Raw genomic sequence first — 27986 nt, 5'->3', positions numbered from 1 at the left:
AATTGGCGCGAAATTATTGACAATGAGTGCTACTTTATAACTACAACTAAACTTGCACATATGGATGCTTGTTTTACAGTTGACGTAATTGGAAGCAACGGAACTTATTGCTCATGGAAAAGGAGGATGAGTCTAAACAATTACTAATTTTGTGAAACAAGGTGAGTGGATTTTGGTACAGGTTTCTGTTTGCTACTGATTGGTTTTGTGTTTGAGTTGAAACATAATACAGCCTGCTTGAATACTAGTAACTAATAAAACAAAACACAGATGCTGCTCGATTGATTGTGACAAATTCGAGTATACCTGTGGTAAAAACAGACATAGAGCAGAGCTAATTAAGACATCTCAAATGCCATATAGCTTTGCCTTTTTGTATGGCCGCAGTGCAGTAATTTTCGTCAGTATTTACTATGGGAGAAACAAAAACGTGACCTTTCAAACAAGACAGATTTTTTATTTGACAACGCTATTTTTGGCATAAGTTGTTCCCTAAATCCAACAGCCTAACAAAATGCAATGCCACTCCCTGAACACACTTCACGATAAGCCAGGAACAAGAAGTTATTAATACCTAGAATGAGAAAGAATATTTGTTGGCGCTCTACACCCACGCGGATCATTTGTGCATCAGGTTTCATTTCTACTTTAAAATCAAAGGAATCCTTAACTATTTAGGAACCTTGGCACTAGGATATATTGACAGTCAGCAAAGCCCTGCATCAGTGTTGGCTATTTCCACTGATTGATAGTGTCTTATAAGTCACTAGATGATCCTGAATTCAGTGTGCAATAAAAAACCACAGAAAGGCGGATAGGCCTTCACCTGCCAATAGTATTCAGCGCCTTGGGTGAAGAGAATGACTTATAGACAATTTAAGATCATATTTAATGTATCCACGCTCAAATTCTTTTTTACAGTGTGCTACTAAAGAATGATATGTCAGGATTTTACCCTTGGCTTGGCAGCTTCATATTTCCACCAAGATGGAGGGTATACCATGTCATCCCTACATAGCAGACTTCAGCGCTATATGGTTCAATGTAGTAATTTGACTTGAAAGGCCTTTTATAAAAAATTATAATCCATCCTTTATTTTGCAGAATTTGTGAGCCCCAAAGGGGAATGATATCAATGGATATTGTAAGTCAAGTAAACATGACCCTGATGGAGGATTCTGGACTCAGAGAATCCTCCAACTGCTCCAACTGCTACTCTTTCAATGAAGAGAACTTTCTGGAATTGGAGGACAGTACGAAGATAGTCGGAGTTCAGGTGATACTCATCCTCGCTTACAGCACCATCATACTTTTTGGAGTCATCGGAAATTCTCTGGTTATCTTTGTAGTGTACAAGTTCAAAACTCTTCGTACCGTGACCAACTTTTTCATTGTGAATTTAGCCGTGGCTGACCTGCTTGTGAACACGCTGTGTCTGCCTTTTACGCTGATCTACACCCTTCTGGGGGAATGGAAGTTTGGCCAGGTGCTGTGCTTCATGGTTCCCTACTCCCAGGGCCTAGCTGTGCACGTCTCCACCATCACCCTGAACATCATTGCCCTGGACCGCCATCGCAGTATCGTCTACCATCTGGAGACCAAGATGTCCAAAGACATGTGCGCCTTGGTCATCGCCATCACTTGGGCCACCAGCGCCCTCCTGGCAAGCCCTCTGGCAATATTCCGCGAGTACGGGACCTTTGCTCTCTCGCCCGAGCTGTCCATCCATGTGTGCACTGAGGCGTGGCCACAGAGCGGCATGGATGGGACCATCTACAGCATCTCCATGCTTCTGGTGCAGTACGGCCTGCCGCTGGCCATCAACTCCTTTGCTTACATCCGCATCTGGAATAAGCTCAAGAACCATGTGAGCCCCGGCGCCCGGAACGACCGCCACCGGCGGAAGAGGAAGACCACCAAGATGCTGGTGATGGTGGTGGTGGTATTTGCCGTCAGCTGGTTGCCGTTCCACGCCTTCCAACTGGCCATCGACATAGACAACAGTGTCCTTGACATGAAGGACTTTAAAGTGCTCTTCACAGTCTTCCACATCATGGCCATGTGCTCCACCTTTGTCAACCCCATCCTCTACGGGTGGATGAACAACAACTACAGGGCAGCCTTCTTATCTGTATGTAAGTGTGGCGAGGCCGTCAATTCAGGCTCACGGAGCTCCATGAAAAGGAAGACCCAACGGGAAAGAGACTCGGACTTCAGAGCCACTAATGTTTGAGTTTATGATATGTGATATCTGGGAAATGGCAAGCACATAAATTCAGTTCATTTGTTGAGATTGTACAAAAAAAAAATAATAATTGATGTGAAATTCCATAACTATTAAGGTGCAAACCACTGTGAGGGAGGTTCTTTTTAAAGATGTTAACTTCATAGTGTTTATCAGTCATGCTACCGCTGCCAGCCATTTGGTAATTGTATTGTCATTGATGTTTAGATGATGCTTCAACTGCTACTTTGCAACTGGGAAAAACTGGAACAAAATGCAAATATGTAGGCCTAAATTCTGATAAATTGACAGTAAATGTTATATTGTCTTTTTAATGTTACATCTGTAAATTATGAGATCTTTAAATGATCTGCTAAAGCAGCTCCCAGGATTGTTTTATTCAGAATGGGTGCAGGGGCCTAAACCTGACAGCAGTGATTAATCAAGCAGTAATCAAAACATGATACTTAGACAGGTTGTCAACAAATTAAAGGTCAAACCAGTAACTAAGAAACATGGCAGAAAGTTCATACAAACATAACAAATGACTTGATATGAGGTTGACAGCGAAGACATTTCCCAAGTACACATTACATGTATGTAGGGTATTTATTGGAGACACTCCACGCTCCTGAACAAGGCTCTCCACTCGTTCCTGGAGAGCTACTTTCCTGTAGGTTCATCCAAACCCTAATTGTAACTAATATTAATCATCGTATCAAACATATAATTATTAAGATCAAGTATTCTTCATTAAGTGAAATTGATTGGTTAAAAAATAAAACAACGGCACAGTAGCTATCAAAGAACAAAACTTGTCAGCCCTGCTTTAGACAGTCTCTAGCTTTTTTAAAGGTCCATGTTTACCAGCTATACCATTCCGGACCCCCTCCCTCACTTGCCCTAGGTGGCGGCTAACACACCAATTAACGCTATACGTTCTCAGAATGACTCTGGCAGAGCTAAATCATTGAAAGAGACTGTCCTTTCCTGTTGTTGTTGTTAGGTTTATTGCCATTGCTGTGGATTTGGAAGTAGCGGTGCGACAAGAGGGGTTGGTTCAATGCGTCTGTTTTTAGTAACCCATTCATGGTACATTCAGCACGTACGCCAGTAATTGTTCATCGCTCTGTCGAAGGTTTATTGACAAGTGGCTGCTGTGACACACACCTGTGTTGTCTGGGCTAAACCATGTCTTTGAAGGATATGGAAAATGGTTTATAACAAGTGCCACAGGTGACGTTCCACTAGTTCACTGGCAGTGGAGTAGCATGCATGCATTAATCCATCATATCAGGTAGAGAGTGAGCATTAGTATCAACAGCAACAGTTGAAAATAGAACTGATCATACCGCATACTGTAGGAAGTCAATAGCCGGCAATTCATTAAGAAGAGGGCTTTGGGAGGCAACAAAGAAAACATTGATCCGGTCTTGTCTGTTCCTCGGCTGAAGGTATCAGGCATTAAAGAGGCTGAAGTTGACCTTATTCTTGATCTTCCAGTATGACTGCTATTGGCCATCTCTGATATTGCTGCACTAACATATATATTTTGAGGCTTAAAGCCTGAGGAATGTGCACTACTCATCCATCAACATGATCAAATTAACAGGGGTATTCAGAAATGACTTTTCAGCCATCTGGGCACAGTGAACACATAATGGGATTATTACTAGTATTAAGGGTGATAAACCAATTGTATGCCATCTGGAAACCTGCCAGAGATCAAGACTCAAACCTTACTAACTGGTTGTGTGCCGTAGATGACACATGCAGTAAAGGCACTATTACATTCAAATTTAAATTTCAGAATAAATAAATATAATGTATTGCGAAAAACTATAGTAAATCCTTGTTTTGATGTATAGTACATCACAGCCTGTTGGATTAAACTGAATGAAGATGACTAAAATCATCCCAGCGTGAAGGTGACTTGAGAACAATGCTACAGCTCCCCCTACTGTTGTGAAGTAGTCTAACAAGATACAAAAGGAGAATGGGTTGAGATAATACAGGGAAATTTTATACCATTGTGTTTTGTCTTGGTCTATCAATACTTTGGTTTTTAACTGTAGTAACCACTTGGTCTCATTAGTCACGTCTTATGGTATTCACTCATGGCATTTGTACTAGTTGTATGTGTTTCATAATTATCTGATTACATACCACAATGAGACTGTGGCCTATCCTAACAATAAAATCAGCACACCAACACATATCCACATAAGAAATATAATAAAATGATCCAAACATAAACCACTGGTTAGGCTATGTTAGCCTGAGAGGCTTGGCAATGGACAAAGCTCTACGTTTTATCCCCTTTTGTACTTCAGAGTGTAGTACCACAGTTGTGGTAGTTCCATGTATGGAGAAGGATCAGCTGGGAACATCCTGTCTGGGACTCAGCTCTACCTCATTCATTCTGATGGATGGTGTTTTTGTACCTCTGCGCTCCCCTCTGTTCATCCTCCTCCAAGCGCTTCCTTATCTGGTCAATAGTCTCCCCGCCTAGACAGTTGAAGAGGACAATGTAACACTGTCAATCAAGGCAGTTTGCTGGTGATGTTAGTCATGTCAGCATAATGTAATCTATAATAGCATTAACTTTACATAGTAGGCATTCAACTGTATTGGTTTACATTTTTTCACCATACCAATACTGCTGTCCAGCATTTCTCTGGTGATAGGGCTACTATGCAGAGGTAGCTTTGGACTCTCATGTCTAGGTTCATCATCACCGGTCCAATCTGCCATCTTGTGGGATCCAGCCATGATCCTGGTGGATGCAGGGCTTCTCTCCCTCAGCTGTTCAGAGACATTGCCACTGAGCTCTATGTACTCCTGGTGCAGCTTGCGCACCTCCCCCTGCAGAAGATCCCTCTCCATCTGCAACGTATGGAGGCAGTTCTCCAGAAGACCCTGTTCTTCTGTCAACCTCCTCGTGCTGCTCTTCATCTCTTTGATGTACTTTGTGTTGGCCTCCAGCTTCACTCTGAGGGTCCTGTTTTCCTCTTTTAGCTGAGCCATGGTGCTATGGGACTCTCGTTCTTTCCCCACACTGTCAAGAATGCATGCGGATTGGTGTTTTCCAGCAGGAGGGGTCCTGGCAGTGCCCTCTATAGCGCTCCTTTCAGCCTCTAGTCTGTGGATCTCAGCATTGCTGAAATCCAGCTCGTCTTTGAGATGACAAACCTCTCTGGACAGGGATGCCACCTTTTCCTCCAAATGGCCCTTCTCGTGGCTAAGGTTGGCACAACGCTCATTGGCCATCTCTAGCTGGACACTTACCCTGCCTTCACTTCCCTCTTTGGACTCCAGAGACAGACTGGGATCCTTGGGTCTGACCCCTGCCTGCACAGTGTCCAGGGTGTCCTTCAACCAGCGGTTTTCCTTAGCGAGATTCTTGCTCTGTTTATTCAGGATTTTGTTAAAGGCTTTAAAGTCCTCATACTTTTGAAGGAGCCTTTTGAGCTCATCGGCACACGCTTTGGAATAGTCCTCTGTCTTTTTCAACTTTTTCTCCAAGTCCTGTTTCTCTTTCGCCAAGACGAGGTACCTCTCCTCATGGGACTCCCTCTCCCCCTTGCATGTGTGTATCTCACTATGCTCAGACAGTTTATCTTGCTTCAAGCCATCTTGATGGGTTGTGTCAAAGTTGAAACTGACTTTGAGTTCGGAGTTGGGACTGTTATCCAATTCATGTGACTTGTTAGTGCTTCTTGTGTTTACGGCATAGGGTGTGTGGTTGGACAAAGAGCTCACGCATTCTGACTTGATCTGTCTGTTAAGACTCAGGTTTTCTTCCTCCAGTGAAACAAGTGCATTTTTCAATCTGACAACAGTCTGCTCAAGATCAACTATCTTTTCTGACTTGCAGTCTAACCTCACAGCTCGGTCCCCTGAGCCACTGCTTCGTGGAGTGTCAAGGTTACACAGCAAAGGTAAATGTCCAGAGGAAGATCTCTGTGTTTTTTCTTCATAAGCGACTGCTCCCATTCTGACATGATCAAGGTGGTTTGAGTTTTCTGCCAAGATCCCAGGTTTGCTGCTGGGACTGCTAAAGACCAGGCCTGTTTTCTCCATATCAAGTGACTGGATATTCTGTTGAGTACATTGAAACAGTGAGTAGGCCTACATAAAGTCACTATAAAAGTAAACTATATCGTCAGTTACTATGGAAATACGTATTATATAAATACTTTTATATAATATTGACTTTAGTTTAATTAGTTTCGACCAATCATTAGTTTAGTCTAAACTAATGATTGGTCTAAACTTTAGACCAATCATTCTCAAACGATACAGTACAACTAGTTACATGCTAGTAGGCCATGATTTGCTAAACTGGTAGCCTACAATATATCTCTTTGGGAGAGCGGACAATCACGGTCACTGTAGATGAGAAATTGTTCCAAACATGAACAAATGGCGAGAAATGTATTTTGCTTTAACGCTCAATTGAACCTTGATAAGAAGCAAAGCTCCAGTGCACAGTATAGTGTGACGCCGACTTGAGGCTAGCTAGAAGCTAGCTAGAAACTAGCTAGCTAGTTTGAGACTTATAGCAAATTCAGGTCAAAACTAGAATACCCTTGAAATAAATTATACATTGCACTCTATACATTGCACTTTAGCACTGAATGTTTTTAGGGATGCAAAGCGACGTCTTAGGCTAATTCACCGCTAGTCTACCCCTATATTTTGTCCACGAATCGACGCGATGTTTCCTATCTCACCGTTGCCATGGAAATTCTCAAATTCCATAAATGTTTGTGCAAGTCTGTGGTTAAAAAACTGGTCATTGTCTTGCGTTGGTCTCCTTGCCCTTGGTTCCACCTCCTACACTCACCCTTGACATAATGATGCTGAGGTGAGAAACTCAATTGGGATCTGAGAAATGTAGGTAGGCTACCAAAGCCACTTAGATCTATAGTCTGTACAATAAAACATGCATGCATTTAACCCAAGATTATATTATATACATATTAATTAAATTATAATTAGATATATATGTGTTGTTGTTGCATTATATCTAGTTGATCTGGATTGGCATGTTGAAATCAAGATGTCTGCCTTCTCTAGAGGCTAATTGCCTGCTAATTGCCAATCAACAGAACATGTTTGGTCAAAGGTTATTTAATTATTGTACATCACCACCTAGTGTCACAATAATAGACTGCAGCCAGCAGTTTTTCTGTCAGCTTTTACTTAGACATCGATTTTTTGATGTCTGGAAGGGGTTTTGTCCTTATGTGACAAAAATGTATCTCACAACCATAAGTCTACCATTAAGTTAAAGAGTATTGTCCACATGAAGGTGCTTATACTAACCCAGTCTTCCAAATATAACTTGCCCTTTCTTTACCCTACTATTTTTGAGTATGCAGAGCCATATAAGTGGTATTTTAAATAATGTCTATCCCATTTGCCCCACGAGGAACATACCATAGAGGGGCACCCCTTGCTGTTTGGCACCAATGTCACATGCGAGTTGAGATGTGCGTTGAACCACAGACGTCTTGCACTAGGAACCTAATCCTTTTTCTGCTGTACAAACGAGGGGCCTGTCCTTTGAAATGTTGGATGTTCTCACCCCCCCCCCCCCCCCATTCCCCACTCATTCACCCACATCCACATACATCATCCCTTGCCCCTCCAAACTGAGGGATGATGGTCTGATAAAAAAGACAAGATAACTACACTAATCTAATAAATTATTACATCTGTGGTTACCACAGTATGGGCCAACACCCTTTTATTTAAAAGAAGACAGCAGAGACAAGTGTATTCACAAGTGCACTTCAGGATTATGTGAAAAACACAGCATTCAAATGATAACAAAATGCAAGTACAAGTAAAAACAGGTTTTCTCTGGCAACCTAGTTAGACAGAGGGAGGGTATGCAGACACAGGTAGGGTGTTGGTGTGAGTCAAAGAGAGAGTGGAAAGGTATGTGTGAGGGCACTGCAGGTGTGAGGGTACAGGATGTTGAGGTTCTATGCCGAAGGGTAAGTGGTGATGAGGTCGTGACCCTCCGGGGGTCTCGTACGAGCTCGGGCATGGGTCTCGCAGTAAAGCTCCCCCTCCACGAAGAAGTAGCCCTTCTGTTTAAGGTTGGCGTCACAGTCAGTGCACACAAAGCAGCCGGGGTGGCGGTATTTGTCCCTGGCCTTCACTACTGTCCCCCTGTGGACCAGGAAGAGATAGAGCAGAGAAAATAGCAGAGCATGAGCATGGCTGTCAGATTTCCTGAGTTGGGTTGTCAGATTACAGCACAAATACAAGCAATTAGTCAGGATGTCAGTTCAAATAAGAATTGAGATGGATGACATATTTTCCGGATACTGTACCTGAAAACATATCTGTCAGTATGTGATGATAAGGGAGAAGGGATAAATGTAAGAAGCAACCTATGAATTTAATGAATCACTTGATTTATAAATGGCATAATAAGAAGATGCTTGATTTGATTACAAATGACACAATGCATTTTAGTAAGTATTGTATGTTATTATGATTCAGTTTATTTCCCCGATGATTTTCCCGTGGCTAAATGAGGTTGTACTAACACAATGCCGTTCCCACACTTGTCACAGAGAGGCAGCTTCTGAAGGTTGCCAATGGGTGGAGCTGGCTTAGTCGTGGGGGCTCTGACTGTCCTTGTCACAATGGGGCGGGTGCCTGCCAAGACATAAGAAAAATGCTCAATTAAGTTCTCAGACATTACAGCTGTACAAAAAAAAATGTCTAAACTCAATTAGTGCCTTTCCCAAAAAAGGCTGTCATGTATCAGAACTGTGAGTGTCGTGACTGTAATTGCTAGAAATGGTTGGTGGGCTGGACAGCATAAAAATATATCGAAAAATGATCTTAATGCCACTTATTAAGAGGGGACATTTATAACTTTCCATCACTGTCGACAAAGTCCTGCAGGGCCTTGAAGGAGCCTGATTGTCGTGGTTCCTGGGGTTCCTCCTGGTCCTTCTGCAGCATGCGGTACACATCAGACTCCTCGATGGAGGTCAAGGTCCTGCTGCTACAGGGAGAACACATCTCCAGGTCAGCAAGGCTGGTCATATAGTCACACGCAACCACACATCCTCAGGTGAGTAGTCATGCAGGGCTGGTCATAAAGTCACACACACACACACACGCAGACACACACACACACACAGAGGTAAACAGACCAACACTCACACGCACATACACAACGTTAACTCACATCGACAGCTGTGACTGCCGAAAATCCCTGTCTGTCTACAGCAGCAATGTTCACAACAATTTCCCCTCATATCTAATTTATCATTTTGAGCCCTGAGGTACCAAAGACCACCCAGTTCACCTCCCAAACCCAGGAGAGACTGGCTTAACATTGTACTGAGCAATGATGCATGCCAGATGGGATGCTCTTGACCACCATGCCCTGGGGCTTGTGGTAATCGTGGGCATCAGATCAGAGCAGCCAGCCTGAGATGACACTGATACAACACCGGAGCAGGCATCCATAAAAGGAAATCCAGGGAGGACAGAGGGAGGAAACAGAGAGAATGGACAGTTGAGGAAAGAGAGAAGATCAGAAGACATTGGTGGTTCTTGTGTATACCATATGTATGCAGTGTTGTTTATAAATTAACAGCAGATGCTGTATGTGGCCAAGACATATTTCCATCCTTCCACTTCCATTCCCATCACATTTATGATATCTTAACTACCAAGCAAGTCTTTTTTGTTTTTAAAGATTATGTGCGATTATTAAACACTCTCAAAGCGTTATTAGAAACTTCTGCAAGATTTTTGCTGAAACTTGTTCAGCTGGATAACATCGATGCAGAGCACAAACTTGTACCAGTAGGATGACATATATCTGAGATGAATGAACTTTCAGAAGCAGCTCCAAGTGAACCTCATGGGAAATAACATTCCTGCGGGCTGGGGTGATACACGACTGGTGAAACCCCATGTATCTGGTAGTCTAATGAGATCCACTTTATTTACTGGAAACCTGACATATTGGAATATTTGAAACGAGGGGTGTGACAGAGGGTGCTGACAGAGAGGCAACTGGTGGGCCTCGAGTCAACAAATGGACAGACAGTAAAACAGACATATCTTTTTGGTGGTTAAAAGTCCTCCTATAAATAGGACCGGTGGATGTGTAAGTAACTATGTGTGACTATATGTGAGTATATGTCACTGTTTGTGTGTGTGTGTGTAATAACACAACAAAACGTCACTGACCCCTCAGGTTTGTCGAGAACAAGACCCTTCATCTGTCCCTGCATCGCATCTTGGATGTTGCCTGAGGAGTACAGTCCTATGGGTGTGTTGTAGGCCGTACTGACCACCTGACGCTTGTCATCGATGTTGGCCGCCGCCACGAAGGGCTGAGCCTTGCGGTTGTGGCCAGTACCGATGGGTTTGAACTCCTGCATGGTAGGAGAAGGTAGGGAAGAAGGATGATTGGTCAGGAAGTTGTACTATGGTTGGTCGTTTTAGGTACTTTGTGATTACCATTACTTTGACTGGTGGGTCCTTAGGGAACTGGGGTCCCCCTCAGTCACTCTCTCTTAATCTTAACACACACACACACACACACACACACACACACACACACACACACACACACACACACACACACACACACACACACACACACACACACACACACACACACACCTGTTGCTCTGCTTCCAGATTGACTTTGAAAGGGTTCACTTTGCCATCTTCTGCGACTTGAGGTGACCATAGTCTGACTTCTGGCCTGGGAACAGACAAACAGAAAGATCACAGGGAAGCGGTCAGTTTTCCCACAACCGCAAGTGGATTCATGATCACCCCTGCAGATTACTTTTACGTGACAACTGGGCCGCTGAGCTGGGGCCTGTTGTAATTGAACATTCTACACCAGCTCTCAAGGACACTATGATTGTGTGTGTGTGTTTCTGGATATATGTGGTACTGGTATGCACCAGGGTAAAAATATGTGTGTTTGTGTGTGTGTGTTAGATCCTTCACTTCAGATGATTTAAGCAGGGTATGAATCAAAGTTAAGGAATGTAACAGCTCATTGTAAATCTATTCTGGAAGATTTTCCAGTAGATTAACTTTACCTGGGAAACAATTCTGTACATGTACTGCAGTGAATCATAGATTCACAGAAAAGGAAGTCACACAAATAATGCTTTCGCCACCTAGTGGTCACTGTGCAAAGTGCACGTCTGAGTGTATGATAGATGACAGACAGATATGATCAAAAGTGAATATATGTACATCATGTCCGCCCGCACAGTATTGCCCAGTAAACACAAGAGCATTCATACACGTAAATGTCTGTCCCCTGAGTGTGTGTGTGTGTGTGTACGTCTCAGACTTGTGTCCTGTGTGCCCAGACCCCGTGAGATACCACTGCTGACCTCTCCACGCTGAGGTTGAGCTGGTAAGTGGCCTCCTTGATTTTGTTCTGGGCATCACAGTGCAGCATGTCCACAGCCGCCTCCCCCTCAATGGCCAGGATCAGGTCTCCCGGACACAGGTTGGCCATGGACGCCTTGCCGCCCGGAGTAATCTGAGGGAGCGTGGGATAGAGAGAGAGGGAGTTAGATGGGATAGAGTGGAAGGGATGGAGAAAGATTGAAGCGAGGTAGGAGAAGGGTAAAAATAAGGTGAGATGGGGACAGAGAGAAAGGGACAAGCGAGAGATACAGTGTGAAGTCTGAGAGAGGAGAGAGGAACTGAGAAAGAGAGAAGTGAGAGAGAAAAAAGGAAGAGAAAGAGAGAGAGAGAGAGAGGGGGGGGAAGACCAGGTGTCTAATGCAGCAAATAACCTATTAATAGGTCTAACAGAGCTGTATTTGTCACAGTTACACAAACAGCTGAGGACAGCCTTCTGACTAAAATACACAGGCATGTTGTCTCTCTTTCCCTCTGCATCCATCCTCCTTCTCTTTCTCTGGTTCTTCTTGCCATCTGTGTGGCTTTTCTTGTGTTCTTTGGGGCATCCAGGCTCTTTAAACATGACTGGCAAAATCTTGTTAATAGAGGTCTATTTAAGGGCATAACTTAAATTGTATATAGTACCACTCATATATTCAACAGTGAATGTCAATCAATATAGAACAGTAAACCTGTAAATACATGACAAGAATGTAAAAAAAAAAGAAGAAGATTGTCCTGTGGCTGAAAAGTGTGTCCAGGACTAAGGCCCAGAAACATTCTCTGTGAGTGTGTCTGACTCCATTGCCTTCCCTGGTATGCCTGCATGTAAACTGTTTCTCCTACTTTGTCCAGGCTGAATAAACAAAGATGACTTCCCACCGAAGGATACTTTCCAGACAGAATGGGGATGGTGGAAACTGGATACTGGGTAAGGAACAATTGCGTGATAAGTGTGTTGTCCTGATAAACTTCTGTGCAGAATACAGTAGATGATAGACACTTGTCTATGTCTGTTTCCAAAACACATCAACAATGTATTCACATTCTTCTTATCACATTGTCAGATAACCTACATTATGTTGTTCAGGGCAGCCCTGTTCCCAGAGAGCTACTTTCTTGCAGGTGTTCACTCCAACCATAGTTGTAACATAATCAGCTTATTGTTGCAGATTCTTGCCCACCAGATCAGAAGTATACCGTCAGCCCTTCTTGACAACTATACAGAACAATAATATTAACATCTTGTGAACCAACATAGAACTCCAGCTCAGACATAAGTATGAATGGAAGGGGGAAAGATGATATGACCTCACTTTCCCCTTGACCAATCACCTCAGACACAGGACACTCCTTGTGCTCTGAACTCTCTAAAAACTTTGAGTCCAACTATGCCAAGAAGAGTAAGGCTTGTCAGAATTTGCATCATGAGGATCTAACCTGGTCTGCAATTGGAATTTGGTTAAGGTCTGTTGCAAAAGTAACATACATTGGACCAATTAATACTGCTACAATTGTAAGCAGTATTAGGCCTGTTCTTCTACTTGTTCAAACGTAAAAATAGCCTGACGCTCTTATCTTCCGGTATCATTGGCGTAAGATAGGTTTATTATCTGTAATTTGTAAGGAAATTGGTAATTGACTGCAAAAAAATCAGATAATTTTTTATTTCAATCTTCAAGACTCAACTCAGACTCCTCTTTCATTAATTAAGACCAGCCCATTTTATTATTTTCACTGAAACCAAACCATCTCCCATATCACAGTCATAATCTGCCTTTTTTCTACATTTCATCAAATGATCTGCATTATTAATGAACACATTCATAGTAATTGACACACCACTACAGTACATTATCAACCTGCTACTAATAGTAATAAGGGGGGTTAGTCAGTTTAGGGTGGGAGTGTGAATCTGCTGACAGTAGCTTCACTGGGAAGAGGGTAATACTGCCTTGCTGGATTGCGATAGCAGTACGTAACAGCAGAGTTGAACTTTAAGAGAGACTGAGGCTGACACAGGGGACATTACATTGAGGTTTGAGTTAGGTCATCTGATTATAAATAACGCAGTAGAGAGGGATAGAGAAAGCTGGTGGGATGAATCAGATCATAAATGGAGGCTGTGATTTACATTTACAGGCATGGATTCCTTCTGAGACTTTTTCCCCATTGCATTTAGGCCCTGGCCTAGAAAACCTGATGATTACTTACGGAGCATACTTGTCTGATTCTCATCACAGAGATCATTTCCAATTTCATATACAGTACAAGGGAACAAATAAGAAAGTAGTCATTAACAGGTCCATACTTCTTTATCTAACCTCCCAAAATGTGTCCTCCCTTCCCATCTCCACCCCTCCTCCCCCCTTCCATCTCTCCCTCTCATCTCTGTCTCATCCTGCCTTCATAGCTCAGTGAAGTGCCGAGTGTCTGCCAACACAACAGGTGTGAGGTGGTCCCACAAGGCCTGTGTTTCACACAGCTAACCAGTAACGCCTCCAGCCTCAAATCCTTGTGTCAGACCCCCAATATAGACACACTCACGTACACCAATCAGGGATTACTGTAACTCCACATTTCTGGTGGGAAGTGGACACACACGGCTAAATGTGAACAGAAATTCCCAAATGAAGGTAATAATCAAACACACAAACACACACAGAGAAAACACACACACACTGCTAAACAATGACTACACACTCGTCAACTCCAAATCCTTCTTTATCAGTGTGTGCCGATGCATTATGTTCCAGTCCCCACACGACTGGAAATCTATGTAAGTATGTTTGATGCAGATTTCTATTTCTGTATGAGTGACCAACTGATTATCAGGTGTTTGTCCTCTGTGATACAATTCAATTTTCAAACCCTTTCCCAGTAGTCTCTGTTGATCCAGCTGCTTGGGATTCTCTCTGTGTGTGTGTGTGTGTGTGCATGTTACTGTGCATGATGCAAACTGCTATTTCTAACCAAGTTGTGGACATTTGCTGAAACACAGGTGTCAGGGCTGAAGTATGCTAGCAAACAAACATGAACGATCTGCTGGGGATAAGAGACTCAGCAGGCCAGACCCAGGATTCTAAACCCAGACCCAGGATCTAAACCCAGACCCAGGACCTTAAACTCAGAACAAGGATCTAAACCCAGACCCAGGACCTAAACCCAGACCCAGGACCTAAACCCAGACCCAGGACCTTAAACTCAGAACAAGGATCTAAACCCAGACCCAGGACCTAAACCCAGACCCAGGACCTAAACCCAGACCCAGGACCTTAAACTCAGAACAAGGATTTTAAACCCACAACCAGGACCCTTAACCCAGACACACAGGGTCTTAAACCTAAACTTGACATGGCAGATAGCTGATGACAGCTGTGCCTTGCTGTTTCTCATCCCAGATCAGACAGTCAACTGAGGCTAACATGGAAGTGAGCCAAGCATGGAGGACTGGAGGGAGAGAGGGAGGAAAGCAGACAAACAGAGATAGACAGAGACAAAAGACAGAGAGAGAGAGAGAGAGAGAGAGAGAGAGAGAGAGGAAGAAAAAAAGATGGAAGAAAGATAGACAGGGTGAAAAAGTGAGATGGAGAGAGAGATAAAGATAGGGGTGGTGAGAGCTAAGAGAAAGAGGTTGACCATGGACATTTATTTCAATGTGCTGAACTGCACAAATAAAAAAGCTCCACACAATCACACACAAACTAACCCACAACTCACCCTGGATACGGTCAGGGGCTGGTTGAAGTCCTTGCCTCCCGTCAGTCGGAACCCCCAGGGGGCTGGCCCTTCCAGTACTACATTGAGTGGCATGTCTCTCTCCTCTGCTTCCTCCTGTGTGTGTGTGTGTGTGGTGTGTGTGTGTGTTTGATCAACACGGGGTCCACAGTAACGAACAAGGGGGCAGAACAGCCATGCACCCTTTTAACCAGCGAGGGGGGAGATAGGGGGAAAGGGGAGGAGAGAGTCCGCCCCCACAGTGAGGTCATTGGACAGATTCAAGGGCCAGTGCACTTTCTCTCTTTCTCATTCTCTCTCTTAAACTTGCTGCAACTCACTGTTTCGTTCCACCACCCTCGATGAAACTGTGACATCTCTCTCTCTTACTCCAACTCGTGAGCAGTGATCTGCAGTAGCTCTGTCCTATTCTGGTCCTGTCTCCCTTCATAAATACCTCCTCTGGGATCTCCACAAGTAATGTGGAGGGAGGCCGGACTCCCAGAGAGTTCATCCCACGCATCTCTTCTCATCCCCGGGCAGCTGCGAGTCGAGGGTGGCCTCCTCTGGTAGTGGACCGGTCTTGTTGCTCCTGTCCTTATTTGGTCTGGAGGAGCAGCTTGGTGCTGAGGCCCTGGAGGTCCCCCAGGCACATTCCACCCCCTATTGATCTGGCCCGGGCCCAGGGCTCACCACTAGGCTCTTTCTTCCTCTCTCTCCCTATTCCTCTCTCGCTCTCCCTGTCTTTCTATATCTCTTTCTCTTACTCTTTCTCTCTCTCCTCATTACCTCTCCCTCTCTTCCCCAGTCTCTTGCTGCCTCAGTCTCTCTCCCCTCATTTGGTTTTCAGTCTCACTGCCTTTTCCCCCTGAACTCCTTTCCGTCTTCCTTCTTGTTCCTTGGTCCCTTTGGTGTTGGTGTGAACTGGACCTGAACGTGTGACATTCTGCTGGGGTATTGGATCTTTCACACTTTTTCTCTGTGTATAACAGAAATAAGGTTGATGAAGTTCTTGTTACATTAATAAGGCAATTCTTCCCTGACACCTCTTTTGCCCCCCCCCCCCAAGGTAATTGGACTTTCTGGCTGCATCGCTCACTGGCCTGACTGGGACAAACAAATTCCCATATTATGAAAACATCAAACATGTGCAAGAGTAAAATGTAAATACACAATGAGCAAGACCTTTATCATAATTTTGAAAGCTTTCTTTTTCTTTTATATAATCATTATTATTTCCATATAATCTGTGCCAACTCAAATACAGGGATAATGATTTTAGTGCAAATTCCCATAATTGAACTGTTTAAGTTATGCGTTTTTCCCTTAGTGTCAGTCTTCTGGAATGACAGAGCTCACCACTTTCAGAAACACGTGTGTTAGCAGAGCTCATAGTTTGTTTATATGGTTGCCATGGCGGCAGGTTATGAACAAGGCAACTCATACACTAACTGGTAAGCAAAGGATGGAGTCACTTTCTAACGCACACACACACTTAAACCCTTTGACAACAAACAAACCTAACACCCTCCTGAAAGAATTTGACTCCAAATACTTATTAGTTCACAGACTATGCCATGTTGGATATACATTGTTTTACCTTGGATATACATTGTTTAATTACATATTATCAGATCAACAGAATGTGTATGTGGTTAAACCTTGGATAAATTATTGACCCACTTGTGTTAAACCTGCTGAAGCATAACTATCCTTGTTTATGAATGCAAGATGAGTGAAAACCATTTGATCAGGCAGATTTTATTAGGAATAAAGTTCCATAAACCCCCCCCCCCCCAAACAAAAGTGAATAGAGAAAGATTGTAGAAAGACCCTTGTGTACCAGCACCAGTGTGTTTAGTCCACTTGAGCTTGAGACACAGACACACTGAGTGTGGGAGCTATTTCTATAGTCAATACAAACACTATGAAGAGCCTAATTCTCCTCAGGAGTATACAGCTCTGGAAAAAAAAGTTGAGAAGGACCATTTAGAGTGAGGAACAGTGGGGTAAAATTAGCAGTGGCCTCTTAAATTTCACCCTTCTGTTCCTCACTCAAAATGGTCTTTCTCAACTTTTTTTAAAAGGAAAGAAAAAGGTGCAGTGGTCTCTTATTTTTTCCAGAGCTGTAGTCTAACATTGTCAATCCACACCTCCAATGTAGTAGCAAAGACTGACTATTAACAGTTTGTTAAAATGGTACAATTCATATTTCCTTAACACCTTGTTGGTATGTATTCCAAACACTTTTCACTGTCCCCTGAAAAAACTTTTCCTAATAACTCTAACTATATTCATGACATTTTGCATAAATGCTGTTTTTTTTGTTTTTACTGTGTCAGCTGTGTGTTGAGGGGATGTTTAAGGATGTTATGGTATATGAGTGAGATGAAAAGCCAGCAGTTACCAAACCTTCTCCTGGACAGTTCATGAGAGAGCAGACCCAACCTTCAAACAGCCCAGTCTCATGATAATGGTGTTGATGAGTACGATGTACAGTACAGAATTAAGACAAGAGTGTGAGAACTGGGCGGTTGATTGATCTCTCTCTTTCAATAAAAAGGTTTGATCACAGCTGGTGAAGAATGAGGTACGAAAAAACGGAGAAACTGCAGAAAGAAAGGCAACCCAAACAGATGGTGGGTGAGAAATAAAGAAGACTTTATAAAGTAGTGAACGTCTGCCATTTTACAGCTCTCATACAAAAGGCATACAAAAACACTGTTACACACAGCGTGTTTTCAAACCCAGGGACAGTGGTGGATAGAATGAGTGGTGGAGAAAAACAAAGAACTAAACTGAGACAAAAAGAAAAAAGAAAAGAAAAAATGACATATTAAGGTGCTTTAACGATTGTTCTACTGTCAGTGTCCATCCTTTGTGAATGCATACTCATTTAAACGCAAAAAAGGCCAAAGAAGGTCATAAATCATATTCGCTGAACACAATAAAGCCAAGTTGACAATATGCCTATTACCACAATACATTATTATACTGTCATTCTATCATTCATTCAGGCAGGCAAAAGGGCACTGTCACAATCTAATGAAAAAAAATCTGTCAGTGTAGCTGTCATATTCAAATAAATGCTATTAATTTATCCCAAATCATTCTTAAATTAATACAGAAACCATGACATTTGGACACAGGCAACTAAATGAATGTTCATTAGCTACAGTAACCTCGTGTCATATGTAATATTCAACAACAAACCTCTCAAATAAAACCTCACAGGAATACATTAATACAATTTCCCAAAAGGAAAGGGTCTTTTTTTGCTGTTGGTTGCAAAGTACACTTCACCTTAGGGCACTTCGACAAGAATATAATACACTGAGTATACAGAGATAGTGTGTATACCTTGCATTACTCTGTGGCTGCTGGACACTTCAAAAAGATGTTTAAAACTATACTTAATACATTTTTTCCCATCATAAATATATTTTACATATAAAACTGGGCAACCATTTTGCATACTTTGTTCCAACATTTTCAAATCCACCCAAAATCAACAATAACCATGTATGCAGTGGTGGTCTGCTCAGAAAATGCTTGTGGGAAAAATGCTCAAACACAGATAATTACCAAGTCTATCAACTCCAGGTTAAAAACTATTTGAAAACTGCTCCGCCTAATATTTCAAATGCAGTTTCTCACACAGAGCAACACAATTAGACTTCCACTAAGCATGTTAGAAATATTACGTTAAGGTATTATCTATACGCTCAACTACAAACATCCCTCGAACAATTTCCTTATGAATTGACTGTGATATCTATATCCATCCCCACCAGTCTTCTTTCTTAGGGAATGGCTGCAGGTTTGTGACAGTGGTGTGAATCTCTCTTTTCTCTTTCCCACTATCCAAGGTGATTCTCACACATTTTTTATCGCGTTGTCTCGCTAGCTTCCTTATCTGAATTCACCTACTGTAACAGTGTCAGATAAACGTAAATAAGAACAATGACCTTCTGTAGAGACACTTTTTCCAATACTTCACTATTCAAGAGTAAATACACTTTTTTAGAAATATTTGTGTGACGTGTAGGACTATTATACTGGCAAGATGGCATCACGGCAGCCTTTGAGTGCCATCTTCACCCTCCAGTGCAGAACGGAACTTACAGTGACAGTCAGAACAAACGTATAGTTATTGCCTGTGAAAGGAAACCGTACAATCCCTTTTCAATCAATGAATTGATGAAGAGGATGTAACAACTTAGAAGGGTTGACCCTTTCTTCATGATTGCTTCATAAGTGCACTGTCCAATTGTTTTGCAGACACTGCTAGGCCATCTTCATTTTACACCCCCCCATAAAACCTAAGGTTAAAGGTCACTGGTTGGAATACAAAAGCTGCAGTGTTAAAAATAAGTAACTGCATGAGGAATACATTTACATCCGGTAAAGATGGCTAGTTAGAGCTAAGAATCCTTCCATGTGAAACCAGCAGGTTGTATGTGTGTGTGTGTATGTGTGTGTGTGGGAGGGGTGGGGTGGTGGGGTGGGGCGTTGTTTGTCCCTACTAATATCTGACAGATTTATGTGGGTCTCATGGAGGGGAGGGCAGGGGCAAAAAACTCTTCATTATAGCTGCTTCACATAATTTCCTGGGAAAGTGCCAAACAGCTTGCTCCGTCGAGAAGTCCCTTGTTCCAGAGAAAGAGAGGGAAGCAGAGGGGTTGGGAGGCAGAGAGATAGTGGGAATGAGAAAGAGAATATGTACTTGTCATTGAAATAACAATTTGAAATACCAGTCACAATCTTGTATGACATTGTATGTCAGTTTATGTAAAGATAAACAAATGTTATAGCCGATTAGCCTAGTTATAAATCCCACTTATTACTGTCATACCATGTGGACTAGGCCGTGAACCATGGTGTAAGCATACTTTGAAATGAATCCAAACTGCAAAATGACTGACAAGCCCCATCAGCTCACATAGCTTCCACATTAACCGGTCAAAGTTAAAGTTTCGCCAGCTGTTACCAGTGGCTATTATCACCATTCCAGCAGCAACGTAACCTTCCCGCCAGCTAACCCAGGATATTAAGATACATTCAATTTGGCAACAATTCACAAACGCAGAAAGAAAATATCCTGAAGAAGCTGGAAGGAATAACAAGGAACTGGAGGGGTCAAAGTTAAAATGTTTTATGATTACAATCAGCCTTTAGCTGAGGATGGTGCACCCTGTGTGCGATAAACAGATTAAGTGGACATTTCCAAGTTTGAGGGAGGAAGGAGTTATTTTAGGACACTGGTGAACAACAGAACTAGAAGCTTCAGCTCTACCAAGTGGTAGAGGTGTCTGAGTACTGGTGTTGGTGTTTTCATAGACAATTTCAGCATTTTAATATCAAATATATACAGTTGGGTCCAAAAGTCTGAGACTGGGTGTATTATATGCGAAATAGAAGTATCTAGACTCGTAGCCTCAGACTTTTGGACCCGATATAGCGTTCAAATATATGTGTCATTAGTCATCTTTAAAATAGGGAGTTCCCATGACTGGATAGGTGATAACAGCAGTTGCTTTGAAGAACGGACCAAGCGAGTGACGATCAATCTATTTTTTACTCCGAGAAAAGAGAGGGGAGGGGACGAGACCGACTCGTCTTACCAACAAACCAGCCGTCGTCACACTTCTCCATCACGTCGACCACGTCTCCTTCTCTCAGCTCCAGCTCGTCCTCGTTGCGTGGCGTGTAGTTGTACAGGGCCTGGAACCTGCCAAGACACCGCCGTTGAGAAAGCTGACATGATGTTTCTGTTGCATAACTGTGAGGTAAAAACACTGTTCTTTGGCTCTAACCACTGAGAAAGCGGTTCATTTCTGATCCTTGATTATTGTCTGTCGCTTTGGATGAAAGTGTCTGTGAAAGTTTTTAGTTTTTCTGAATGAGCATGTTATTGTATTGAAGACAAGGATAACGGATGAGGTGTGTTGACGAGGTTCTTGTTACTTACGGGTCTCCTCCACTGTGATAGGCATCCTGCACAAAACGCTGAGAGAGAAAAAGAAGGAGAGAGAGAGAGAAAGCGAGAGAGAGAGAGAGAGAGAGAGAGAGAGAGAGAGAGAGAGAGAGAGAGAGAGAGAGAGAGAGAGAGAGAAAAAAATGTTCAGTATATGTATGTGTGAAACATTGACTTGGGGGCATAATTCATCAAAAACTATAGGGTTGTTAGGGAAAAATCCAGACATTTATCCTCTCGCGTTTGGTTTCATGACAGCAACCTTTACCAAGAAGACAGGCCCACATACAACACACAAGAAATGATAGGCAACCAATCAGTAAACAAAAGACCAAACCCATTCCTTAGCAAAAAAGGATCCCCAATTAGGAGGACAAAAAACATCATAAAGAAAGTTAATCAATGATCAGTCAACAACTCATGCAGTACACACCAGCATAACCAAATTGGGAGGGAGGGATGTATTAGAATACTCAAATCCCATTGGCTCTGTGTTACACATCCTTCACTGCTGCTAGTGTCAAACAAAATGGGGTAAGAAAGCCACACCCCCCTACCCTTCGACCTCTAACAGGTGACAAACAGGACCTCCTGGTTGTGACGGGGCTACGGGGGGGCTTACCCTCAACCACAAGGTCGTGCTTAAAAGCCGGCTGAAAGAAGCACAATCCTTAGTCAGCCATCTTACCTTGGAGAACCTTAAAGAACCTTAGAGAATCGTAGAGGACATAAAAAACCTTAGAGGACAGACACAAAGGTCCATGCAGCCAGTCTATCCAAGCAGAAAGACAAACATACCCACACACAGTCTTGCCTGTGGTTGTAGATGCTACGTTAGACACACAAGTACGATTCTGACAACAGCCAACTAATTAGCTTATAATATGTCACAGCATGACAGTTATTGTTTCTGATAACACAGAATCCCATTCATGCCTAAAATGCTTGCATAAGCACCTTCCAACAGTCAAGGGACAAAACATGACACACTATGGAGTGGATTTACTGCAGGGTTAAAAGCGGCCATCACTCTGTCAATCATCATCATCATCTCCACTCTCAGCACGACTACGTTCCATTTACCTTGATCTTAGGAGACCTAGGCTCTGGAAGGGGTACAGGGGGAGTGGGGGAGGAGGCCGGGAGAAGGGGAGAGGTAGGTGGAAAGGAGGAGAGAGGAGGAGAGGAAAGAGGGGGTGGAAGAGTCTGTTGTGTAACAGGGGAGGAAGGATGAGGGGAGGATGGCGGAGGGGCTGATACTATGGGAGGAAAGGTAGGGAGGGGTGAAGAGGTGGAAGGAGGAGGAGAGGAAGGGTGAGAGGTGGGGAGGGGTGAGGAGGAGAGAGGAGATGAGTGAGAGAATGGAAGGGGTGAGGAGAGGGGAGGAGGAGAGGATAGGTGAGAGGTGGGGAGGGGGGAGGAGAAGGGAGGAGGAGAGGGCCGGTGAGAGGTGGGGACGGGGGAGGAGGAGAGAGGAAGAGGAGATGAGTGAGAGAATGGAAGGGGTGAGGAGAAGGGAGGAGGAGAGGGCCGGTGAGAGGTGGGGAGGGGTGAGGAGGAGAGAGGAGATGAGTGAGAGAATGGAAGGGGTGAGGAGAGGGGAGGAGGAGAGGATGGGTGAGAGGTGGGGAGGGGGGAGGAGAAGGGAGGAGGAGAGGGCCGGTGAGAGGTGGGGAGGGGGGAGGAGGAGAGAGGAAGAGGAGATGAGTGAGAGAATGGAAGGGGTGAGGAGAAGGGAGGAGGAGAGGGCCGGTGAGAGGTGGGGAGGGGTGAGGAGGAGAGAGGAGATGAGTGAGAGAATGGAAGGGGTGAGGAGGGGGGAGGAGGAGAGGATGGGTGAGAGGTGGGGAGGGGGGAAGAGGAGGGGGGAGGAGGAGAGGGCCGGTGAGAGGTGGGGAGGGGGGAGGAGAAGGGAGGAGGAGGAGAGGATGGGTGAGAGGTGGGGAGGGGGGAAGAGGAGAAGGGAGGAGGAGAGGGCCGGTGAGAGGTGGGGAGGGGGGAGGAGGAGAGAGGAAGAGGAGATGAGTGAGAGAATGGAAGGGGTGAGGAGAAGGGAGGAGGAGAGGGCCGGTGAGAGGTGGGGAGGGGTGAGGAGGAGAGAGGAGATGAGTGAGAGAATGGAAGGGGTGAGGAGGGGGGAGGAGGAGAGGATGGGTGAGAGGTGGGGAGGGGGGAAGAGGAGGGGGGAGGAGGAGAGGGCCGGTGAGAGGTGGGGAGGGGGGAGGAGAAGGGAGGAGGAGAGGGCTGGTGAGAGGTGGGGAGGGGTGAGCATGGGAGAGGAGGAGGGGAGGATGAGTAAGAGGTGGGGAGGGGTGAGTACGGGGGAGGAGAGGGGATGTGTAGTGTCTCAAATATCTGTGATGAGCCCAAGGTACTGGAGGAGGAGGGAGGAGGTGAGACAGGAGGAGAGGTAAGGGGCGGGGGTGAGACAGATGAGGTTGATGGGGGGAAAGTGAGGGGGATGAGCTGTGTTGGGGTGCACGTGGTGCCATGACACTGGGAATTGGAACGAGCAGCAACCTGGAAATAAACATGGTGAATTATGTCAGCCTTGATGACCATCAGAACCTGCCAAACTGCCATGACAGTAGCTCAAACATCAACAACAATACGTTGGTCCAAACAAAGCAAGACACAAAAGTTAGGTGAGTTGAGATACATTAAATGATTAGGAGCAATGTCCTCTTTGACACACTATGATGTGCCAGTGTAAACCCAGAATAATCCCATGGAAAGACACTCACACACTGGGTTAGGGAGGGGTCTATATTGAGGCTATTAAATTTGCACAGAAAAAATGTCACACCACACAATCTACCTCTGTGAGCCCTTCACTATGGCCTGACGTTACAGCACCACTTTCTGCAGCGACCTGTGTGTTTTCTCCTTCCTCCATCCTTCCTTTCTCTTCGTTGGCATCCTCCTCTTCCTCAATAAACAGCTCAGAAAATCCCACCGTTTTTACTGTCTGTAGCCTATAGGATTCTGTCTGTTCCCTACTCAGAGTTTTTGATTGGCTGTCCCACGACAGGGGCTCCATCGACAGCGGTCTATGAAACTCCGCCTCCAACGTAACGTTGCTTTGTGATTCATCAGCCAGTGTGATTGGAGAATGAATCTCTGCCTCTAATTTGACGTGGCTCTGTGATTCATTGCTTAACATGGTGGGGATAGGTTTCTCTGAAGGCAACTGGATAACTCCCCCATCTTCGTTACTTAATGGGCTGTCCAGGATCATGGACAATAGCTGGTCATAGGGATCCACTACTTTATGAGATGGGGGTTGTTTTTTTAACTGTACTGGCTGTGTAATGGACCTGTACCATTCAGGCACTTCTGTAGGGGAGGCCACTGGCTCAGGCTCTGTGCAGAAGAAACCCCCTCCATCTGTCACGTAGAATGGTCGAGTCTGCTCATCGTTCCCTGGTCCCATACCGCTGTCATAACTGAGGTAACCGCAGGGCATAGGAGAAACCACTGAATAAGGCGGGTCAGGGGGCGGGGAGAAAGAGAGGCCTGTGGGGTAGGGGTTCAAATCAAACAGTCCCTGTTTAATTACAGGGGTCCAGTTTCGAGACAGGGTGCGCAGTGGAGGGGTGAGGCCTCTTTTGGGTGGGGCGGGCGGGGTCACTCTGGACCCCCGGGTGTCCAGATAAGGGAGGTAGCTGGCGGGGAAGGGGGGAGGCGTGGGGGGGATGGGGGTACTTGTGAGGGAGGGCTGGGTGGAGAGAGAAGATGGGACCATAGTGAGGGAGAGCCACTCGCTGGTGACAGCCTGCAGGGAGAGGCCCCTCGGGGGGAGGAGGGGAGAAGAGCAGAGGGAGGATGGGGCCTGGATGTGGTGGTGGTGGATAAGAGGGGGTGGAGGAGTGCTGTGGAAGGGCTCCAGAGACAGAGAGAGAGAGAGTGAAAGACAAGAGCGGAGGGGGGGGAAAGAAAAGTCTTACACACCTGGAGAGAAGAGTGTTGAGAGGTGAAATCAAGCACCACACATCCAGTACCTTACGACTAGCATTCAGGGAGAACATTGCAACCTTACACTCCTCACTCCTAGGAGTTTGACCCCTGGTCAGTCAATCCAAAGTGGTCAAACCAAACCCATAAATTAACCCCTCTACTAAAATACCAACACCCCTTACATAGTCTCAACCTTGCAAAAGCAATTAACGCTCAGCTTATGCCTCCTGTTAGGTCAATTCCAACACAGCATCTAATCTGCAGTGCCTGTTTAGACCCCTGCAGCAGCACACCCCCTCAGGCCGTGCGTCTCAGACAGCTGGCTGCAGTCCACCCAGGCGACAGAATGCCATCACTGTCCACTCCCTCCACTAGGTCTGTAATCAGTGGAGACCAGCACCAGCTTCTTGTTTTCAGCCTTGTGTGTTCTTGTCAATCACACGCAGCATAAGCGCAGGTGTCTGGGTATCAGATTAGATCCAGACACTATCTATTAGCCTAGCTATGCTGAGCTAATCTCCATTTATATGAGTTTCACGAACCTGGAAGTGACAAAGTACGAGACGAGCAGAAATTGCAGGCGCCAAATAATTTATAACAACAGAGCAGAAGCACCTAGAACACTGAACAGCAAAGCCAACGTGGCTTGCCAGAAAAAAATAAGATAAAAAACAGATTTCCAGTTATGTCTTATCAGAAAAAGCATTGTTCAAAAACACTGGTAGAATTCCAGTAAGAAGATAGATACAGAGATATACAGATATTTTGTCTGTGCAAGAGAACCTTTTTTTTGGCTGCCCTGCCCCTACCTTGGTGGGTGTGGAGCCCTGTGTTCTGTTGCCTGGGGAACTGTGGGCGGAGCTCTTGGCAGGGGAGCGTTTGAGGATGTCTACATAGGAGACTGGGAAGATGCCTTGCTTGTTAGTGTCTGGGATCTTCCCCTCGTACCAGTTCTGGTCCACCTGCCTCAGCAGAATCACCTTCTCACCCTGAGGAGGACACACACATACATCACATGTGGACACACACCCTATTCATGTGTGTCAACACTCAACACACATATGGGCAAAAAGCACACACACACACACACAACTCAAGCTGACTAGATGTCACACACACGCACGCACGCACACCCACACCTCTTTCCTGTTTACCTTTCGGAGAGACAGCTCCACATTAGTGTCAGCGTTGAAGTTGTAGCGTGCCACCGCCTCTCCGATCTCTCTGACGTGTGCTGGAGGAGGAGGCCTGACCGGCTGCTGCTTCTCTGTCGACGGCATCTTCTGGAAGGGTGTGTTTGTGTGTGTGTGTGTGAGGGAGAGAGAGATCAAGAGGACATCCTCTAAATTCCAGGTCCAATTGCTCGAGGACAAACAGGAAGCCCTTCCCACACGAGGGTGTCTGTCACCCACCTCAACATAGGAGATGGGGAATATCCCCACTCGTCCGCGATGCTCTCCCTCGTACCAGTTACTGTCGATCTGACGGATGATTTTCACCGCGTCGCCCTTCTTAAAGTTCAGCTCCCTAAAATATGTGAGCGTGTGTGTGTATTTGCAACGGTTGAGTAAAAACGTTCGTCAAAGTTTCCAAAGACCTAATAAGGTTGAGTTTCATTCAGTAAAATAAAAAACGTTACATTCTCATTTGATACCATAACATCGTCCAATGCAATACTTCTGATAATTGTAGACCATCAACCAACAATGGCATCATCCATGCGTTAACTTTCATAAAAATTGAGCATCAAGCCATCCAGATGTAAGCGATTGAGATTAAATGTAAGAATACAAAACCATGACTATGGACAACTTTTTCCAAAAAGCATGTGTTGTATGTACAGTCTGTTTCAAGCAGTTGCCATGACAGGCATGCTTTCATCAAACAGGGAGAGCTTATGAAGGGAGACAGACAGTTCTCAAGATGTGATTAATCCTTCATGCATTCACACACAGGGACGTTTCATTGAGCTGTGTTACTCACTTAGCTGTTTGGGCCTTAAAATCGTAAATGGCTCTGGCCGGCTGCTTCTGATGGAGGAGAGACAAGAGAATGAGTTGTGTCATCTGCTTATGGGAGACCTATTGGAGATGAATGAGAAAGAAAAAAAAAGAGGGGGAGGGAGGGAAGCGGCATGCATCATCAGAAAGCGAGTGGTCAAAATACACGGCCTAAGACAACAGGGTTAGGAAGTGGAGGACAGAAACACTGAATGTCACGACCCTCGAGTTTCATTGAGAGTTTTTCAGGGCTTGATTTCAGTATGAACAGGAAGTGCGAGTTTCTGTGAGAAGTGTACCTCTCTGTCAGGAGTGGATCTTCTGTTCTGAGGGGTGTGGCGACCCCCATCCATGGTTGAGTACCCCCTGGAGGCATCCTGGTCTGTGATTGGGTCAGACAAAGGGGTACGAAGTCACCAGAGGGATACCACGGCGATGGCACATTCATGTACAGTAATATACCAGCAGGCGATGATGTCATTCAAGGAAGTGACAAAGTAAATGAGAGACAGGCGGGAAGTGACAAAACAAAATCATTCAGGAAATGATGTCATTCAGGAAATGAACAACTGGAAGGAGATGGCAAAAAATAATGTTATAAGGACTGTATTTCTTTTTTCTTGGGATTTCTTTTTTGACATGCATGCATATGGAAATACAGAAACCAGGCACATAATGA

The 27986-nt window shown here is 44.6% G+C and overlaps 3 protein-coding genes across 3 annotated transcripts in view; 1 reads left to right on the top strand and 2 right to left on the bottom strand.

The window, feature by feature from the left end:
- The first annotated feature begins 1135 nt into the window (after positions 1-1135).
- Positions 1136-2233, top strand: npy2r (neuropeptide Y receptor Y2). Its single transcript, XM_067250935.1, has one exon. It carries the CDS (start codon positions 1136-1138, stop codon positions 2231-2233), a length of 1098 nt encoding a protein of 365 aa, XP_067107036.1.
- Positions 2234-7938: 5705 nt separating this feature from the next.
- On the bottom strand, positions 7939-15529 carry LOC136956542 (PDZ and LIM domain protein 3-like). Its single transcript, XM_067250454.1, has 7 exons — positions 15377-15529; positions 11638-11789; positions 10901-10985; positions 10463-10650; positions 9134-9260; positions 8794-8906; positions 7939-8410 (listed from the first exon to the last, which is right to left on the bottom strand). Exons 1-7 carry the CDS (start codon positions 15467-15469, stop codon positions 8221-8223), a joined length of 948 nt encoding a protein of 315 aa, XP_067106555.1. The 5' UTR covers positions 15470-15529; the 3' UTR covers positions 7939-8220.
- Positions 15530-17214: 1685 nt separating this feature from the next.
- LOC136956747 (sorbin and SH3 domain-containing protein 2-like) overlaps positions 17215-27986 on the bottom strand; it is a 54487-nt gene continuing 43715 nt past the window's right edge. Inside the window, exons 17-24 of the mRNA XM_067250721.1 lie at positions 27607-27689; positions 27291-27337; positions 26720-26834; positions 26462-26590; positions 26117-26296; positions 21345-21382; positions 20998-21104; positions 17215-20022 (exon numbers count right to left, since the gene is read on the bottom strand). Of these exons, the coding sequence (XP_067106822.1) occupies positions 19961-20022; positions 20998-21104; positions 21345-21382; positions 26117-26296; positions 26462-26590; positions 26720-26834; positions 27291-27337; positions 27607-27689 (761 nt within the window). The 3' untranslated portion in view covers positions 17215-19960. The remainder of the gene's footprint in view (positions 20023-20997; positions 21105-21344; positions 21383-26116; positions 26297-26461; positions 26591-26719; positions 26835-27290; positions 27338-27606; positions 27690-27986) is intronic.

This window comes from Osmerus mordax, chromosome 14, assembly GCF_038355195.1.
Source record: "Osmerus mordax isolate fOsmMor3 chromosome 14, fOsmMor3.pri, whole genome shotgun sequence".
Lineage (NCBI taxonomy): Eukaryota > Metazoa > Chordata > Actinopteri > Osmeriformes > Osmeridae > Osmerus > Osmerus mordax.
Note: the sequence above shows the minus strand (reverse complement) of the source record. Positions and strands in the feature narration are given on the sequence as shown.